The sequence below is a fragment of the Cynocephalus volans genome, chromosome 14 (genome assembly GCF_027409185.1).
Source record: "Cynocephalus volans isolate mCynVol1 chromosome 14, mCynVol1.pri, whole genome shotgun sequence".
NCBI lineage: Eukaryota > Metazoa > Chordata > Mammalia > Dermoptera > Cynocephalidae > Cynocephalus > Cynocephalus volans.
Window position 1 is genome coordinate 37,034,557 of NC_084473.1, and position 21,265 is coordinate 37,055,821.

The 21,265-nt window shown below is 33.2% G+C and overlaps 1 protein-coding gene across 2 annotated transcripts in view; it reads right to left on the bottom strand.

Moving 5' to 3' along the window:
• Positions 1–21,265, bottom strand: part of MAP4K3 (mitogen-activated protein kinase kinase kinase kinase 3) — a 184,411-nt gene that overhangs the window by 57,151 nt on the left and 105,995 nt on the right. For both annotated transcript variants that reach the window (XM_063077684.1, XM_063077685.1), the window contains 8 exons: positions 16,975–17,030; positions 16,339–16,386; positions 13,868–13,910; positions 12,150–12,222; positions 5,922–6,053; positions 5,663–5,725; positions 5,493–5,574; positions 5,285–5,395 (listed from right to left, as the gene is read on the bottom strand). In XM_063077684.1, the coding sequence (XP_062933754.1) occupies positions 5,285–5,395; positions 5,493–5,574; positions 5,663–5,725; positions 5,922–6,053; positions 12,150–12,222; positions 13,868–13,910; positions 16,339–16,386; positions 16,975–17,030 (608 nt within the window). The remainder of the gene's footprint in view (positions 1–5,284; positions 5,396–5,492; positions 5,575–5,662; positions 5,726–5,921; positions 6,054–12,149; positions 12,223–13,867; positions 13,911–16,338; positions 16,387–16,974; positions 17,031–21,265) is intronic.

Below are 21,265 nucleotides of genomic sequence, written 5' to 3' on the forward strand. Positions count from 1 at the left end.
CTAATAACTGATTTTTAGAGAAATGATGAAGAATTTATGATTATTAATAATCATTCTGATAAATGGTATTCAAAGAAACAAAAAATTCACAATGATGCGTGGTTTCCAATCTTTTTTTATTTTTTATTTTTTTGGTGGCTTGTTGGTATGGGGATTCAAACCTGTGACCCTGGTTTTATAAGGCTGCACTCTAACCAACTAAGCTAACTGGCCAGCCCCTCTAACATTTTTTTTAAACAATGTTTTACATGGCTTAAGACTGAAACTATTTTTATTACAGGTGAGTGCCCCATATCTGAAATGTTGAGACCAGAGTGTTTTGGACTTTGGATTTCTACGGATTTTGGAATATCTGCATTATATTTACCAGGTGAGCATCACTAATACAAAGATCCCAAATCTGAAGTGCTGCAATGAGCATTTCCTTTGAGCATCATATTGGTGCTCACAAAGTTTTGGATTTTGGAGTATTTTGCATTTCAGATTTTCAGATTAGGAATGTTTAACCCATACTACTTCTTGGAAAAAACAAAACCCTGACCGTACAAACTATTTCATGTTTATTCAAGTTATTATAATTCAAAATATCTATGATTATTATGTCATCAAATAATACAAATACAAACATTAGGCCCTTTGCAATGGGAGCTAGATGAGAATGTAAAGTTTCTATGAAATGAAGGAAGGATATAGACAACACGATAAACACTAGTTAACAAAAGCAAGTGGTTTTTGACCACGGGCAATTTTGTCCCTGAGGAGACATCTGGCTATGTGGGGACATTTTTCATTGCCAGGGATGATGCTTAGCATCCCACAATGCACTGGGCAGCCCCCCCCAATAAAATATTGGCTGGCCCAAAATGTCAACAGAGCTCAGGTTGAGAAATCCTGATATGAGGAAAAAAAAAAAAAGCAGTTTCTTCTTCTAGGTCAAGCATTGGCAGACTATGACCCATCGCCGATTCCCACTGCCGTCTGTTTTTGTAAATAAAGTTTTATTGGGATATAGCCACACTCCCATGTATTACACATGGCTGCTTTCACTCTACAATGGCAGAGCTATTTAGTAACTGTGACAGGGACCATGTGGCCCACAAAGCTAAATGTATTTCTGTCTGGCTTTTTACAGAGAAAGTTTGTGAACCCCTGTTCTAGGTTGATGATCTAAAAGTGAGTTCTAACACTAAGTTAAACTTCATCAAATTTATTTTCAGTTCTTCAGCTTTATCAAACACATACCATCAGGCACATATATTTTTACCACAGCCACAAAGGAAACCTGTCCCCTCCCCAGTTTCTCCTTTAAAATTGCTAGAATTTTGGGAAATATAGAAAGTAAAACCTTATTAAATTGTTTCTTTATTCCATGTATTTTCAAAAAATTCTTCAAAGGTAACTGTTAATGATAGTTAAAATCCAAGTAAAATAGGTCTATTTTGTCAAACTTCCTTTAAAAATCCTAATCAATATTCTAAATATTTCTACAGTATAAGTATCACATATTATAAGCTAATTTTTAATGTAACAAGAATCCACTAATCAACTAATTACTGGATAAAAACCTAATCAAATGAAAAAATAGAGTATACATTCACACACTGATATACTCTTTCTCAAATATAAGCTTGTCTTGATTATAATCATTTTCAGATGAATCTCATTTAAGAATAAGGACCATATTTAAACGTTTTTAAAATATATAATAAAAAATAAATACAAACAAACAAACAGAAACCCCACAAACATTTAGATATGGAGGTTGGATATCATTTTCTTAAAATGTCTCGAGTTTTTAAAAATCCTAAGTTTTTAAATCATTATTTTTACTTCAACTTTGGTCCTTTCCTGCACCTCACTGTCAATTCCTTTGTGACATCATCTCTGACTTCCCTAACAAAAACTGGCTGTTCCTTTTTCTCATTCCTCAAACTGTGACTTCTCAAGAGTAGGGAATATATTTTATCCACAGCAGGTCCCCAATAAATGTTCACTAAGTTCAATATAAATAAATATTCAAAGTTGAGCATTTCAGTAATTCAAAAGCTGTTCAAAAGCAACTAGCTTTCCCTGCTGCAGAGGAGAAAACTGCAATTGAAAAATAAATAAATAAAATAAAAAACTCTACCTCAACTTCTTATACCAAAAGAAATGAATGCAACAAAACAGAAATGAATGCAACAAAATAATAATAAAGGCATTAACAATTTAGTCCTTTTTCTTAGTAAACACGAATTTTTTTTGCCTTTTATGTTTTTTCTTGGATGAATGGTCCTCCATTTTCTTTCTTTTTACTTTATTAAAATCATTCTAAATACATGGCCACCTTCAGACAGAAATACTCTGGGGTGGGTGGAGTGGGGATAAGTTGTACTTACTCTTAATTCATGAACATTACTCCAAGCTTAGGAAGTAAAAGAGGCCCTGAGTGAAAAGCTTGCAGCTCCATATCCTAAACATTCTGAGGTCTTACCAGAGCGATGCCAACATTTATTTCATGTAGATATTGCAACACCTAATAGTTTCCTCTGTGTGTGAAACACTACCTTTGAAGCTGTTACCTTTGAAGGCGATACACTCAGACCTATCTTTACAGAAAATATAATTCATAAACATTAAGCTTAAATTCTTAGACTCAATAGGCAGATAAAGAAGAGGACCCAAGTTAACTATTCCTAATATAGGTGCATCTCAGGAAACAAAAATACACAAATTTAAAAGACCCAAATATTAAAATACTGATGATAGTGAAACAGCAGCAAAAGTGGTTTCAAAAATTAGTTATTTAAACTTTACATGTGCACAGTTCTTTGTAGTTTACAAAGTGCTCTCATGCACCTTAACTCATTATATCATCAAAATAAACTTGTGAAACAAGTATTATTCTTCATTTTATAGATGAGGACACTGAGGCTCAAAATTAAGTGACAAGGCATTCATCCAGTTAACCACAGAGCTGAGAAAAACCCTAGACTTTTGATCACAGTGTATAGTAGCAAAAACAAACAAAAACAGGTATCATGTCAGGTTGGTCACATAGATTATTATGAGTGAACATGGATAAAACACATGATTACCTGTGGGAACAGTTTTACTTTGACAGCTTAACCATAAAATTATAAATCTTATAATACTGTACATAGTAAATTGGTTAACATACAGGAGAAGAAAATTATGTTAAGTAAAAATCAGAATTACAATTATTCCAGTATGCAGTTACCTCTAAAACAGAAACTACATGAGAACTCAACATAAAAAAAGTTGAACTTTCTTCCATAGTACATGACCTAAAATAAATTTATATTAAAGCAGACGTAGTAGATGTGCTAAATATTTTTAAGAGTATCCATACAACAGGTATAGTATCATAGCAAGTACAAAATATTACTTAAGACACATTCACATTTTGAGTGACAACACTGCACTAAGCAATTACAATTACACATCATTTGCTAATTAAAAAGATAATTAATTTCTCTGGGAAAAATATTTTCTTAATGAAATGTCCCACCCCCTCATTCTATCCCTGGAATAATTAGATTCCTTTGTTTCTTTTACCTATTTACCATTGAGATTTATAATAATTTATAGTTATACCAACAATATATAGTCTTGGTAACAGAAATGAATTTCTTTCCTTGACACCTGAAAAAGCTTCAGAAGAATCTTCATTCCACAGATTGCTTCTGTATTTGGCTTATTATTTCTCCTCTTTGAACATATTTTTAAAAGGACATTATAATTCAGTATGACAAGTAAATAGGATGAGGTGAGAAACAACAGTGCAGTATTTAGTACACTGAAAAGAGGTTCTCATTTTGCAGTTTGGATATGCACAAATTTCAGATACTTTATTTTAGTTAAATAACTCCATTCCCCCCAAACAGGGTTAAAATTTCAGTCATGACAGCATATTAATTGTAACTGCAGAAAGTACAAACTTCATTGCTAGCTTTTCAGTGCACAAATCTCTATGTAAATAACAGATGCACATGATGATGATTAGAGAGGAAACTTAGAAAGGAATATGACAAGCCACAGAAAAAATACTTGCTCTGTCATAAAGTTTTATGACAAAAAGAAGCAAGTACTGTGTAACTTACTTCATAAGTAGACTACTAGATAATTTACATGATTTATTAACAAAGAACCAAAACATACTAATTCTTAATGGTTCTAATATTTATGGTGTACTATGAATAAATATTAGTTTTACTACTTTTCCACTTCCCTATACATTTATAATGGACAGTAACAAAGTTCTTAGTGTTTTGACAAAAAATTTTAAAGGTCACAGAACAATCATAATTTTTCCGATTAAGATTTCTTTGCAGAGTTTCAGCTTACATGATCATTTTCATAGTCCCCTACTACCGTGCAAATCAACGACTGCACATATACTGAATTATAGTAAGAGTTTATAAAACCAAAGTTTTTTAAGAACAAAATTAAGCAAAACAACAAAAAACTATTTTCTCCCTAGTATAATTATAAGGTCAATAATACTTACATTTATTAAGTTTTTATGTTTCCAAACTTCTTTCCTTCAATGGAAGGACAGATAGCCTATTTATCAGAGTTGTATAAAGATGGCAAGCTTGAACAATAATGAATTGATAAAAGGGTTATCTCTGACTTAAGATAATCTGTGACTATCTTTATAACCACTGAGAAGTATCATTCCTTCAGCATCATCAATAAAATTCATACTATTTTAAGTACCTTCTACAAAGCCAGCTGAGTTCAAGGCCATCCACTTCTATTATGAACCCAGTATCAGAATTCTGCCACATCACATATACTGAATTTATATTAGGTGGCACAACTATTAGTTGTGCTAGAAATGTTAAATATCCTGTACTTGTATTTTCTACCAATCTCTAACAAAGTATGGTAGGAGGATTCTTTTTGAGAAGAAAATGGAATAGAAATTTTGAGTGTATTCTAACATCTTGTTTAGCTGCTTCCCATTTGCTTTCCTTTTTACGGTGGATAATTTATTTGGTAACCTCATCTAAAATGACTACTTTAACTACATTAATTTCAACAGTAGATTAAATAATTCTGCCTTTGCCATTTTCAGGCAACAGTAGTCTATAAGAAGCCAATTAAAAAAATCTAGGACATGACTCCCCAGGAGACAAAGTTAAAGAGTTAACCGTTCCTTCAAGATTTTTAAAAAATTTAATATAGAACCAGAAATTCAAATAATTGATTTTGAGATGCATGCGCGTATGTGCGCACACACACGCTATACATTTCAGCTGGTAAAAACAATTCCTACCTCAGGATCATCATCATCAAAATCATGGTAAGTGGAATGATCTGGATTATTCACTTTATCCAATAGCTCGATTGCCAAAGACCGTGTCAAAGGTTGTGTGACAAAAGGGTGCTATAAAAATAAAATAATATAGTACAGAGACTTATTAGAAATCTGATTGAATGACATTTTAACTTTTGAAAAACGTTATTTCAAGCAAAAATAATACCTGCAGTAATTTTTCAGCAGTAGGTCTTTTTTTTGGATTTTTGGTAAGTGCCATTTTCACAAAATGATGAAAACTATTTGACCTAAGAAATTTTGAAAATTAGACTTTTACATTGCAATTCTTTTTTTTGCTCATCTTACTGTAAAAGTAAGGTACACAAAAACACTTACCACTTCATTTTATCCTTCAGTTTAGGAGGCTGAAAATTGCTTTTTGTCATTAGAAACAATGCTCTGAAAAATCAACAAATCATTATGCAGTATTTTAATATTTAATATTTTAATAAATAATGTGAATTCTATTACTATTTATTCCCAGTGAAGGTAAAGTAAGACTAAAACAATTATTGGTTCATGACATAATAAATAATAATAAGAGGGGAAAGAAACATAACATAAGCATAGGATTCCTCAAGTGTGACACACTGACCTCATTGGGTGTAAGTCAAACATAGGAGGCTGAAGCTCGGCAAGTTCTATCGCTGTGATTCCCACTGCCCAGAGATCACAGAGCTGATTGTAACCCCCTTTCCTCTCAACAGCTGCGACTTCTGGAGCCATCCTAAAAGAAATATTCCAGAAAAGAAAAATCTTCTATTTACTGTATTTTCCTTCCAAACTCCCACCAGAGAGAGGCACAATAAACTATCACTAGCTAAATTAAGGTCTATTTCGGCCTTGATTTCTGAAAAATGAACATGTAGTGCTTAAAAAAACCACGTTTTCCAAGATCTTGACATCCCATAAGATCCTCTATCCCAAGCCTCTACAGATGATTCCTTTGTTACTTCCTTATACTACTTACTACAAAGGTTTATAAAAATACACAATTATAATACAGCAACATGACCAAAATTCATCCACACCCCAATCTCTCTTCCCTGTATATACATGGATAATTCTATAAAGAAATAACATTTGCAATATATAATCTATAATATTTTAGCTGTATCTCCTTCTATCAATAAACTGCAATCTGGCCTCTGTTTTTACTTCACCAAAACAATTCCTTGGGGTACCAATAATCTTCATATTTAGTATTTAATGCATATTTACTACAAACTTACTTGGCATTTTTTTCAGTTTTATTATAATGATGGAAAAGTTATGAGTGCCTACTTTAAAAAAATGTATTTATTCAGAGAAAAGTTACCCAAATTCAGTTATTTTTTTGTTTCTTTTAAGTTTGCTACAATTTTATTCTAATTATACCTCTATAAGTTTGTATTTGACTAATTTAAATGATTTTCAAATATAAAAATTTTCAAACCTTAAACAATAGTCTTGAAAACAACTAATTGAGACAAACATCTCAATTCTTCCATATTTAAAGAGCGATTTAAATACACAGCTTTGCAAGTATACATCAGTCTTCCTGGTATGATTTCAGGAAAGTCAAGTAAGTCAGTAAAGTTAAAAACAAAAAATAATAAAAACCTTCTAATTTTCAAAATGCTTGGTCTTAAAATCTTTTAAATCTTCCAGCAGCCCTTATAAAATTTCAAGTCATCATAAGAAAAGTGAATTTTAAAGTATGTCAGTTAGGGGCCAGCCCGTGGCTCACTTGGGAGAGTGTGGTGCGGATAGCACCAAGGCCACAGGTTCGGATCCCTATATAGGGATGGCCAGTTAGCTTACTTCGGAGAGCGTGGTGCTGACAGCACCAAGTCAGGGGTTAAGATTCCCTTACTGGTCTTCTTTAAAAATAAATAAATAAATAAATAATAAAGTATGTCAGTTATTATTTTATTGATGGCTAGATTCCAGCTACCTGGTGGAAATGCCCTAGTAGAGTGTGAAATGGATACAGGTGATCTGCTCTTAACTTGCCTCCCCTTAGTTAACTCACCACATTAGCTGATACTCTATGTTCCTCTATAAAAATACAAGAGAAACATTCCGGCTAGTGCACTAGTAATTCCAGCCAGTTAAGTTGTGTGCTTATCGCAGTCAGTTGGGTTTATCTCTGAACCTGTTTACTGCAGTTATATTTGCTATTACAAATACAGATTTTAATTAAATATTATGAGAACTAATTTACAATGAAGGTAAAAAGAATAAGTTGTTATAAAAATTAAAGTGGATGCTTTAGAAAAACTTGTTAAAAGACAACTTTCTAAAGATAACCCCCAAAAGCCTGGCAAATTAGGTAAGAACATGACAACTGTAAGAGTCTGGGAAGGTTAGAGACTATATGATTCCATTTGCATGACATTCAAGGAAAAGGCAAAACTATAGAGACAGAAATCAGATTAGGGGTTACCAGAGGCTAGGTATAAAAAGAGAGAATTTACTAAAAAGAGTCAAGAGGAAATTTTGGGGGGTGATGGAAATCTGTTTTATCTTGACTGTGGTGCCACAGCACACAAAGTTTCTCAACATTCATAGAATTGTACCCCTAATAAGGGTAAATTTATACCTCAATAAACCTGACCAAAATACCCCCACATGCTTTGAATGTCTAAGTTCTCACTGCACCTTAGAAAAACACAACTTGAAAATGTAGTTGATACATTATGGGTATGGTTTACATTATTAAGATGGAGCTCTATCAAGTTATCCACTGAAAGAAAAGGCTGTAGTTCTATATCAAAAGATTGTTGAATAATGTACACTTGTATGCTTTAAATTGAAATAAAATGTTTAGGGTACATATGTATATGAGATTTGCCACTTCAGTAGACTTTTTTGACTAACTGAATACAGATGCTCCCTGATTTAACAATGGGTTACATCCCAATAAACCCATTGTAAGTAGAAAATATCGTTAAGTCAAAAATGCATTTAATACACCTAACCTACTAGACATCACAGCTTAGCCTAGCCTATCTCAAACATGCTCAGAACACTTACATTAGCCTACAGTTGGGCAAAATCATCTAACACAAAGCCTGTTTTGTAATAAAGTGCTGAATATCTCACATAATTTACGGAATATTATACTGAAAGTGAAAAACAGAATGTTTGCATGGGTACCTGAAATATGGTTTCTACTGAATGCATATGGCTTTCACACCAACGTAAAGTCGAAATCATAAAGTTGAATGAACATAAGTCAAGGATCGTCTGTAACTGTCAACCTAATCACTTTAGAAGAGAGAGATTCTATATCCCTAGAGTGTAGGTGGGAAACACATGATTCTAGAGAGAGAGAGATCGTGGGAGTATTCCAAAAATTAACTTTACCTAATTCACAATTTCACATGTTCCCAAGATATTTTCCGCACTGTTGTAAGAGGAATGACATTAGCTTTTAAGTTCTGAAGCTGGAGTTGGAGATCAGTCATCATCAACAAACATTCATTGAGTATGTGTACAGAATCAGGCTACAGCCTGGAGATTCAATGAGGAGTTCATCTAGATGTTTAAAATAAAATTGAGGAGATAGCGTACTTAAAAATAATGACAGATAGTCACTGCTCTCAGAAATCAACCCAAACAATAAAAATAAAAAGAAATATTAAAAAATGCCATCTTTGAAAAATCTAGAAGACATTATTTTACCTAGACCCGTAACACACAAAGACTGAATATAGAATAGTAAATTAAGTAGCAAACAGGAGGAAGGACAAACCTAAGTGGGTACAAAGGTAAAGAACAACGAGCAAGCGGATTAATGCCAAAGAATACCAAAAAATGTTGACAAGTTAGGGTTAAAAAGTAACAAAAGTAGGGTTGAGGTTGAACTGAAAACAGGGGTCTTTGAAAGTGTCAACAGTTAGTCCCCCAGATTCCTACTCTCATCCAGTAAGGCCCAGCAATTACTCCCTCCCGTTCCTACTGGATAAGGACCAAGGCAAACAAGAGCGGCTTCAGACTCAGAGATACCAGAAACAAGAGAGAGCAGGGGCTGGGGATGGGAGGATGAGACATGATTAAGTAGAAGTGTGTGTATTGAACGATGACTTCCCCATCTTCCTTCATGTGCCCAATTCTAGAAAACTAACAACCAGGTTTACACCCTAACCCCAAAGCACAAAGTGCTATGAATCAGCTTGCAGTGCATTGCTCTTCAAAGTGAACCAGAATATAAAAATTATCAGACACTTAAGGGAAGCCTTCATCCTGAAAGTATGAGTCTCAAAATTCAAGGAACTCTTATAGAAAGTAGAATAAAAAAGATTTTTAAAATGTGGGGAAAAAAATATAAGAAAATTAATGGATTAATTCAAGTGATCCAAGATATATCTAATGAATTCCAGGAAGAGAGAGTAGAAAAAGTATAGCAAAGAAATTATTAAAGATGTAATACAACAGTACTTGTCAAGCGCAAATACCAAGAACAATGAATAAAAGTAAAAACAACAAGAAAAAAACAAATGAAAACATTCTGAGGTATTTCATTGCATAATATCAAAACACAAAGACTGATTCTGGAGTGAGGGGTTACATTCAAAGGATCATGCATCATGATGGCATCACACTTTCCATCAGCACCACAGAAAAGAAGACACTTGTGCAAAAATTCCAACCTAGAATTCTATACCCACCCAAATTATCAATCAAGTACATGCAAAGTCTCAAAAATTTTACTCTCCATGCACCCTTTCTCAGAGAGATATTAAAACATGAGTTTCACAAAAAAAGAGGGAGTAAACTATGAAAGAGGAAGACTTGGTATCCAATAAAAGAATTCCCATGATAAAGAGGAAAAACTCCCAGAATAAAGCTATTCAAAAGAGCTAGAGAATAAACAGGCAAATAGGAGGGAGGAGGACTACAGGAATAATTATTACAGGAAGAAAACAAATTAAAACAAAGCAAAGCCAAACAGACAAAAATCAGGACTGACAGATAATCTGACAGGATTTATGGTATAGAAAATTATATAGAAGCATCTTATAGAACTATTAAATGTGGTAAGGTAAGGTAAGTCTTAACTAGGGATTAAAAACAAAAACAAAAGCTAAGCAAATAAATAACAAAATTATTAAATTCAGGAAAAATTTTTTCAAGAAAGTATAATAATAAAGAGTAGGGGGAAGGGGGGATTAGTGAGAGCTTAGTTAATGGATACAAAATTACAGCTAGATAGGAGAAATAAGATTTAGTGTTGTATAGCACTGCAGGGTGACTATAATTAACAATAATTATATTGTATACTTTCAATTAGCTAGAAGAGAGGGTTTTGAATGTTCCCAACACAAAGAAATGATAAATGTTTTAAGTACAGAGGGAAAAAAAAACAGTGGTTGCCAGGTATCAGGGGAGGAAGGAGGGCAGGAGGGATGAACAGGTGGAGCACAGAGAATTTTTAGGGCAATAAACTATTCTGAATGGATTCTGAAATGGTGACCACATAACATTATGCATTTGGCAAAACTCACAGAACTGTGCCACACAAAGAGTGAATCCTACTGTCAACTTTAGTTAATAATTATGTATCAATATTGGTTCATAATTGTAACAAATGTGCCAAACTAATGCAAGCTGTTACTAATCGGAGAAACTATGTATATGTGCAGGGGTGGAGGGGATGTGAATTGTCTGTATTTTCTGCTCAATTATTCTGTAAACCTAAAATTGCTATCAAAATAAAAATAAAATAAAATAAAAAGTTAAAGAGTATAGTAATATATTAATTGACTCAGCCAGTACGTTGAAAGGCTAAGAAGATTGGAATATAAATAAAGGGAGACAAAACCTTCACCTATCATTAACACAAAATCTATAAATATGTAATGAATAATGCTAGAGATAGTAGAAGACATAATTAGAAGAGTTTTTCTTATGAATCCTTTTAGCACTATTTTACTTTTTAAACATATATTTGATAGAAAGACAAATCGATATAAAAATTGTATACATCATCTCCTAAATAGAAAAATAAGTAATTCAGATTAGTGCTCTACCACTGCTGAGGAGTAAGACTAGGGAAGGCATCAGGGAAGCAGTAGCACACGGGGAAAAGGCATGGTAAGACTTTTGGAGTGCTGTTACTTCAGAAAAAGTAATGATGTGAACAAAAAACGGTCTACACCTATCTGCCACTATAGTCATTGTGCTTAATTAGTATCATATCTAGCACATAGAAAATGGCCAAAAACTACTGAGTAAAATCAATGGATGAAAAAGATGGTTTTTATAGGACAGCCAAAAAATATCTAGCTGACAAATACGGTTAGAAGGGAAAATATGTAGAGGAGACTAGTAGGAACTAAGGTTAATGAAGTAGATAGAGACCAGACCATAGAAGAATTCTAAATGCCAAGAAATCTGCATCTGATCTTGTAGGCAAACCAAGATATGCTAAAAGTTCTGAGCAAAGAGGTACTATGAATCATGTAATGCTGAATGGTTAACCAGAATATGGATGGGAAATTGGGATGGAGAAAGATATAAAAACATTTGTGGAAATATAAGTGATACATGTAGGAGCAAGAGTCAGGTTTTTCCAGCAAAGCTGGTACCATATCAAGGTTCCTGAAAGCCATATCCATCTTTCAAGCCTTTTCTGCTTAATAGAAAATAATATAGTAAAATATTTTTTGACCACGTAATCCATCCACAAGTGTACATGCCTAAATTACTTTACCTGTGATGACCTTTTTCTTTGTTTGTCTTAATTCTAAAAATTTTGACCAGTCTATTTCTTAGAAATGCTTTATCCAGTATAACAGAACAACAAAAAATTAAATATCAATTAAAATACAATTACCAATATGGTGTACCAATGAAAGACTTCCGTTTGGCAATTGTAGCTGTTATCTGTGCAGATACTCCAAAATCAGCTATTAAAAAAATAAGAAACATTTAGAAAAGAAAATTGAGAGAGAATAAAATTGTTTAGGTCAATATGAAAAGAAATGTTGAATAATTATTTTCATTAGGTTAATTTTACAGAAATATGAGATAGTCTCAAGCATCACATTAAAATTTCACATTAAATGAGCTAGCATTAAAATACCACAAAGTAGTCATGTGTATCATAGCCAAATAGATCTCCATGTAAAGTCACATGAATCAAATAACAACAAAGGTTAAGACCAAATAATTTTGATGAGAAAGAGATAGTTGAGAGAACTAAACTGTCAGACTTATTAACATTATAATTTCTAATTCCCAGGACCTGAAACTCAAGGAATAGTCTCCAGAAGGGATGTTTAAGTAGTAGTAAACTCCATTTAATCTCTGCCACACCCATGATGACTGACATAAAAATAAACCAATAAGTCTACTGCTAAGCCTCAAGCCCATCTAGCTTGAAAAGACATCCCAACAGAACATTCCCCAAACCTTACCTTACCAATATCAATCACTATCAGGAAATTTATTTTTATGTAGAATTTGTTACTATTCTTTAAGATAAGTATGTTGAGTTAGAATATTTTCTAGTTTATTACTGATGATTTCTAAATCCTTCTCAACTAAGACATATTACACAAGTGTACCTCAAAACGTTCACAGAAAGATTAGCATTCTTTTAGTTCTATTTTTCCATGAACTTTTTGAGTACCCTAGTATATAGTATGTCTTTAAGTGAAGCATATAACATTGTGACAAAATATTAAACTGCTGATGAAACTGTTCACTAAGTCATTAATACTCAGATAACTGAAAAGAGTAGGACTTTTCTGCTTTTCCCATATTTAAAGGTCACTTAAAAAAATGTTATTATATGTTAATTACCAAATACATATTCTTAAATCTGACTAGTACTACAGTAGGCTATAGTTCAAAATAGTTCTATTCATATTTTTATAAAACACATACATATTTTGAATTTTGTTGTATATAGTTCAAGACAATTTTCATACTTGTCATTAAATACTTCATTTACTATCTAACAGATATGACTTTGTTCACATAACTACTATATTGAACATTTTTCCTGTCTTAAATTTCCAAATTGAGTCACTATTTAGGTTTTGAACTCTATTTTAACTATAAACTTAAAGTAAAAGTTACAAAATTAAGTATGTTACTATTTGAAATAAAGCAACATTCAGCATTTAAATTACATTCTTATGTAAGTTATACTGTATTTTATTTTTAAAACTTATGTAAAGAATGTAGTATTTTTGTAGTTACTGATTTTTTGACTTTTGTTTGTCTTATTTTTTGGTTACAAGATAATTTTGTACTGATTCCTCACTAGGAGTGACATTCCTGAATTCAGAGGTAAAAGAATTCCGAAAGGATATTATTTCACATATCTTTACAACAAATCTATCATATGTGAAGGACAGACTTTACCCTTGTTTAAGAGAAAAGGAAACAGATAATGAGGTGACATATGATCTGCAATGAGATTTCCATCTAAAAATACCTAGTAGCTGTCCTAGGGGAAGGGGAAACCTAGTCCTATAAAAGAAAATATAAACTTACTATGTTTCAAAATAGTTTGTACATATGACAAAATTCCAATCTACTTACCCAATTTCACATGGCCATTGTCTGTTAATAGAATGTTAGCTCCCTTCAAAGTGAAAACATTTTAGTTAAAGTAGGAAACATTTTATCAGAAAGCACATGTAACAGATTAAATATACATATTTAACATAATCACAGCCTTAGACCTAGAAATACTTAAAATTTAAAGTATGCTCAATTAAAATATTAAATCATTTTATTCATAGGAAAATTTACTGTTCACTTTTTAGGCAATTTGACAATCCTTATAAAATGTTCTGCCTTGCAGGAAAAGCTGCTACTATCATAGTATGAATGTTGAAATATAAAAGTCATATATTAGTTTTCATGTAAATGTTATTTCTTCACTGATCAAACACCATCACTACACTAAAATGTTACTTTACAATTGCACTTTCAATTGTTTGTATTATACTTTAAACGTTATTACTATTTCCTGTTCAAAATATAACTGATCCTAGGAACTCACTATCAGTTGAACCAATGCTGATGTGTGAGACTGTAACCTGCTGCTTAGTATGTTAGTTTGTCTATCCTAACGTGCCTTCCCAAGAGTTTAGGACCTTCAGTATATAAATAACTAGCCACAGGCCCACAGAATTAAAATGTCATCCATCTGCATGATCTGGTAGCATTTTAGCCACTTTTGCTTCTTGACCTAAACTCAAAGAAGGCGATAATGACTACTTCATCTTTAATAAGCTCAAAGAAGGTAGAAATACTGTATCCCAAAGGAATTACAGGCTTTTTTCTTCTTTTCTGCCACCTTAAAATGAGCAAGTCAAAGTAAGCAGCCTCTGTAGTCCAAGGTGCCATCGATTTGTTATAGGCTTGGGGGAAAAACTACTGGAAACCTCCCACCCCCAACCAAGGAGAGGAAGAAATAACAGGAGACTGGTGGGGAGGCGGGGGAGAAAAAAGAAGGTTCCCAGACTCCAAATGTCACAAGTGAAGTTGAGCTCCACACACTGGTATTACTGTAGCTCTATGAAATAATGGAGGAAAGGAGAAAAAGGAAAGAGAAGAGACTAGAGAAAGGATTCTAATTTGATCTAGGCCCTAGTTATCTAGACTTCTGTCAGATTGGCCTCACAACAGCCCCAGATTAATTTTCCTAAGTTACAGCTTATACCATGTCACCAATACATCATGGCCTTCCCCTTCCTTGCTATGGAACCACTCAAGAACAGGAGCAGTGAGACCAGTTAGAAGGCTATTACAGAAGTCCAGGTGAGATATAATGGTGGCTTAGTCAAGAGTAGAAATAGTGGTGACGGATTCTACCCAACTTGGCCCAAACTCTGAAGTCTGGCACACAAGTCCTTGTATATGGAGCACCAAACTACCAAGCCAACACCATCTCCTATTATTCTCATATATTCTCTTTTCTTCAATAATATGGTACAGTTTTTGTGTGTTCTCTAAAATGGCCTCAGACTTTCTAACCTCTGTATCTTTGCTCACATCATTCTCTCTGTTTGGATGTACCCCAACCTCCATTTCTGACAAAAATCTATAAATTCTTCCAGATCATCTAAGTGACAATGACACAGACCCTTTTTTGAGTTACTTATCTTCTTATGATCTTTTCTACCTTTGAATTCAAAAGCTCTTTGCTTATGTCTTTTAAGTGGCTTATGAAAAATATCTAGAGCAGAGATCTCTGCAAGTAATGTGTAAGCCCACTGAAATTTCGTGAAAATTTTCATGGAAAATTTGAGAACATAATGACCAAACTTTTCATTTGAGGGCATTTTCTGAGGAGAGAGTCCATGGCTTTTTTTTTAATCAGAGACTCAAAAAACAACATGATCTGCCCCACTCCCCACCCCCCAAAAAGGTTAAGAAACTTTATGTTAAAGAAAACCTTAGAAAACAAAAGGGGGGAAAAGAAGTAGGAAGAAGGATAAACAAGGAAGAAAGGACAAGAAAAATAAATGAAAGAAGGAAATATCTGAATTGAGAGAAGGCAGTATCTTTAGAAATACCCTCAGGAGTCCTGCCACAGCACCTGGCTTACCAATGAGCTAACCTCAGCATGTTCAGAGCACGTGCTCTCCTCTGCCGGCTAAATGAAAGACTATCAGAAAATGTCAAGGTTTAATTTATCCATTTTGATGAATTATTAATAGTAGCTCCTTAATACTGCCAAAGCTTACTAGAATAGTCAAAGCATGAAACTCACAAAAACTGTAATTTGTTGGAAGCTATGGACCTAATCTGCATTTTACAAATAAATAACTACAAATAAGCTAAAATGAGTTATTAAAACATTAATCCACTAAATTATGAATTTTAAAGCTGCTATAAAAAATTAATCAAACTCTTAAAAGTATTACTCATTTTTATTATAATAACCTGTTATAGTTCAGATAAAATTTACCAAATAGAATGGCGAAAACAATTTTGCTCGATAATTTGATCAGAGTATTTAAAAATGGAGAGGTTTATTAGATTAAAAATATAATACATACCTTTATATCTCTGTGCATTTTTCCTTTACTATGAAGATAATATAATCCCTGGAGTTTCAAAAAGTAAAAAAATAAGTAAGATTTTATCGCAAAACATGCTTTGAGATTTTAAGTGATCATTTGAGTAGTATTGTGCGTATTTCATTTGCTCCTTACAGAAGGCCTAGTAGTAATCATTAACTTATTTTAATGAATATCTTAAAAGACAACAGAATCAAGTAAAAGAAAAGCAAAGCTCAGTTGGAACCACTATTTTTCTAAGACAAATAATTTTCAGTAAACTCTGGAAATAGTTTGAAATAACTTTTGAAAGCTGATATCCAATTAGTTTCAGAATAAGTTTCAATTCCCATGATAGTGCTTAATTTTTAAGCCTTTCTTTGGTATTAAGAGGAATATAAAAATATACAATAACAAATCCATAGTGCTTAAATTTTAGGCTATATAATCACATTTAAGATTTAACTTGTTTATTTGTAAATATAATTTGTGTTTACTACACAACTAAAAAACATATTAAAATTCTTCAAGAGTTTACCAAACTAGAACATTTAACCTTTACTTGACAGGTAACATACAATAATTAAACATTTAGTTTAATAAAGAAAGCAATTTTTTAATTAACATTTGATTTACCTGTAGTGTTTCTCTGCTAACATATGCAATTTGCAGTTCAGACAGAGGTCCAGTTACTACAAAAGAAAAAAATTAATATTAATAAAATTAGTCAATGCATGTTTTTCAATATGTGACAAAGTTTTACAAGTTCTACTAAGCAAGAGACTTAATATACCTAAACAATGAGCTCCGTGAGGGTAGGGATTTTGTTATTTTTAATTTGATTTGCTCATGGTTGTGCCTTCAGTGTTTAGAACAGTGCCTGGCACAGAAAAGCTGCTCAATAAATGTTTATAGAATGCATGCATGAATGAACGAAATAATACTGATATTAATTATATTTTCATTTTTATATCTCCCTGATCAATAATACCACTTCTTAAACATTAAAAGAATGTCCATAGGTTTAGCTAGTTTTTATTAAAGTTTTTAAATTGATGTGTGACATATATTATGGCTAGTGTTAAATCAATATTTCTCCCTAACAGTATTAGTTTTATAGCTATAAGATTAATAAATTTTCATTATAAAACATTCTAATCAATAGAGAAGTTTGGAAAGTGAAGAGCTCTTCCTTATCCAAACTATGAGAGATCTTCAGAAAATTCATGGGAAGTGTGTATAATGAAAAAACTATATATACATGTATTTCAAAATTTTTTTCACTAAAACAAACTTGTACTAATTTGTTATAACAAGTCTGAACAGGATCTAATTTCATGCACTAAGGAGGCTAGACTAATCTGTTTGAAAAGAGCCCTTATAAAAGCAACATAAATTCTGCCAATATTGAAGCAAGAACAAACATCAAATTTATGGTGAAGCCTGGGTAGAAGAATGGTGAAATTACTAATGCTTTACAAAAAGTGTATGGGGACAATGCCCCAAAGAAATCAGCAGTTTACAAATGGACAGCTCATTTTAAGAAGAGATTAGACAATATCGAAATGAAGCCCACAGCAGCAGATCATCCACCTTAACTCATGAGGAAAGAATTAATCTTGTTCATGCCCTCATTGGATAGGACAGATGATAGACAGCAGAAACCATGGCCAACACCACAGACATCACAATTGGCTCAGCATACACAATTTTTCTGACTGAAAACTTATAGTTGAGCAAACTTTTTTCTTGATGGGCGCCAAAACTGTTGCACCCAGATCAGCTGCAGATAAGAGCAGAACTTTCAATGAGAATTTTAAACAAGTGGGATCAAGATCCTGAAACATTTCTTTGAAGGACTGTAACAGGAGCTGAAACATGGCTTTACCAGTACAATCCTGAAGACAAAGCACAATCAAAGCCATGGTTACCAAGAGGTGGAAATGGTCCAATCAAAACAAAAGCAGACTGGTCAAGAGCAAAGGTCATGACAACAATTTTTTGGGATGCTCAAGGCATGTTGCTTGTTGACTTTCTGGAGGGCCAAAGAACAGTAACATGTTTATTAAGAGTGTTTTGAGACAGTTAGCCAAAGCTTTAGCAGAAAAACTCTGGGGAAAGCTTCACCAGAGTCCTCCATCAAAACAATGATCTTGCTCAATCCTCATATAAAACAAGGGCACTTCTGTGAGAGTTTCAATGGGAAATCACTGGACATCCACCTCATAGTCCTGTTTTGGCTCCTTCTGACTTGTTTAAAAATTTTAAAATATCTTTAAAAGGCACTCATTTTTCTTTAGTTAACAATCTAAACAAGAATGCATTTGACATGGTTAAATTCCCAGGACCCTCAGTTCTTTAGGGATGAATTAAATGGGTGGTACCATGACTTACCAAAGTGTCTTGAACAGTGTCTATCCACTATGGAAGACATTTAAATAGTTTTCTCTTTTTTGCTATTAAATCACTTTAGAAGAAAGAAATACATTAGGTGGAAGAGACTGTTCTAGAAATTGAACTAAATCTCAGTGATGGAATCTTTCACAAGATAGTGAACTCACATTTACCCAAACTTAATGGCTTATAAACCCGTTTAGTTTGGACTACTTTCAGTATTTTACAGTTAAAGAAGAGAGAAATCTATTTCACTTAGATTCTTTTGAGGACAGAGCTGGGTTTAAATGTCTGAAGATAAACCATACAACTAATTTCTTTAGCTTCTAAGTCCAGCCTCATTCAGTAAAATAAGCCTCCTTGAGACTTCTGTTTCTACAATACGACAAACAAGATATCCTGAAAACCATGAAAATAACACCTAGAAATGACAGGGGAAAATTTTTAAAAAAAACAAAAAACCTTGTAAATACCTAGTTAAGCTCACAGATGGTAAGAGACTTTTCTAGGAGCCAAAAACAAAAAGTGAAGTGAAAAACAGAAAGGTAAAATGTGAGAGGATATTCTAGTTGTCTCTTAGGGGAAAGCCAACCTTGGTAAGCTAGAGTTTTAGTCTTATCCTCTACATGGGCACAGAAGACAAGACCCTAGTTTTGCAGAGGAAAAGTTAAAAAAAAAACAGCCACATAAAACTAGGACTCTCCAAGGGTTACATCCTCATTAAAAGTGAAGACAAGAACAAATGACTGGGGATTTTGGCTGTCATGGCCTGGGGCCTGGATAGGGGGGAAAATGTCTCATCTTAGAATTTGTCACCACAGGTCTCTTTACTCAGGTTTAGGGTTCAAAATATATATTGGGAACAATGAGGTCACTGAGGTACCAGAAAAGGACATTCTGTAAGACATATCCTCAAAAAGCCATATGGGTTCCCACTGAAAAGCTCCACTAAAGGTGATCTCAAAGTCCAAAATTATAAAATAAGTGAGAAAGCAATTCACCATAATGATATAACAGATTGTGGAAAGTTGTTAAGGACAATATTAAAGAGGAAAAAACAGTTCACTGGAAAATAGAGAAAAAAGCTTATTGTGTTGGGGCAATAAAAGGTTCTAATGTTTGTTCTTCAAAAAAATAAAAAAAGCAAAAGTTAGAGGGGAAAAAGGAGGGGAGAAGGCACTTGTGAAAAAAAATGTAAATTCAAAATGTGTCCCCCACCACGGTAGTTGAAAATATGTCCACAAATTCTTTGATACTTTCCCCTTCAAGAGTTGGAACTTGATTCCCTTCCTGAGAGTGGGCTAGACTTCAGTAAATTGTTTCTAAAGAACAGAATACAGTGAAAATAACAGTATACAACTTCTGAGACCATAACATAAAAGACTTCGTGGCTCCTCCTTGTTCTCTCTGGGATCACTTGCTCTGGAGAAAACCAGCTGTCATATTGTGAAGACACGCAAAAGTTGTCTGATGGTGAGATCCATACAGTGAGGAACTGAAATCTCCTGCCAATAGCCATCAAAGATCTGAAGCCTTTGCCAAAAACCACGTAACTGAACCAGCTGGAAAGTGAATTCTCTAGCCTTAGCCAATCCTTCAGATTACTGCAGTCCCCGCCAATAGCTTGACTGCAACCTTATGAAAGACTACGAGTTAGAACCACCCAACTAAGCCATTCTCAAACTATTTTTTTTTACTTTCTGTATTTAGTTATATACCATTCTCAAATTCTTGACCGTCAGAAACTGTGAGATAATAAATGTTTTAAGCTGCCAAATTTGGGGATCATTTGTTATACAGCAGCAAATAACTAATACACTTTCCATTTTAAAGAAGATTTAAACATTTTAAAAAATCATATGAAAGTGGTGGAACTAAGGAAAGGAAAATAAAAGGGAAAAATGGTTTTTTTAAAGTTACTTTAGAAATAAGCAAAAATAATAGGAAAAATAGGCTTTAACCATAAAAAAGGGAAATTCTTTGCAAATTCTGCATGACAGACAAAAATATGATTTAATATCTGCAAAAAACAATAAAAAACTTCAAGCACTAGTGTTATTAGAAAAGAAGAACTTCTCTTTCACCAAATAAAGTAATCCAGGATATTATCCTATTCTCTATATAATGATAATGTGATGAAAGAGAGAGGGACACACAGAGAAAGAAATGGAGGTATATGTCTTACATGACCATGCAAGCATACAGCACTACAGACTAGCCAAGGAGCAGTACACATTGCCCTAAGGAGGTTATTTGGTGGAAACCTGGCTAAAGGTAAAAGAGTGAACACAGAGAAAGATAGGATTTGGGGTTTTCTGTAAGAATGTAAATCTCCAGCATGCAGGTTAGAGAACATACAGGATACCACAAAACTAAGAAAAAAATGTCTTAAAAACTAAAGATGTAAAAGAAGGAATGAAAGCTATAAATAAGACAAAAAAAGGGAGGGAGACTTGAAATAGAATCAACTAATTTCTAGAAGTGAAAAAAAATGATCACCAGCAATTACAACCTAATTGATGTACTAATCACA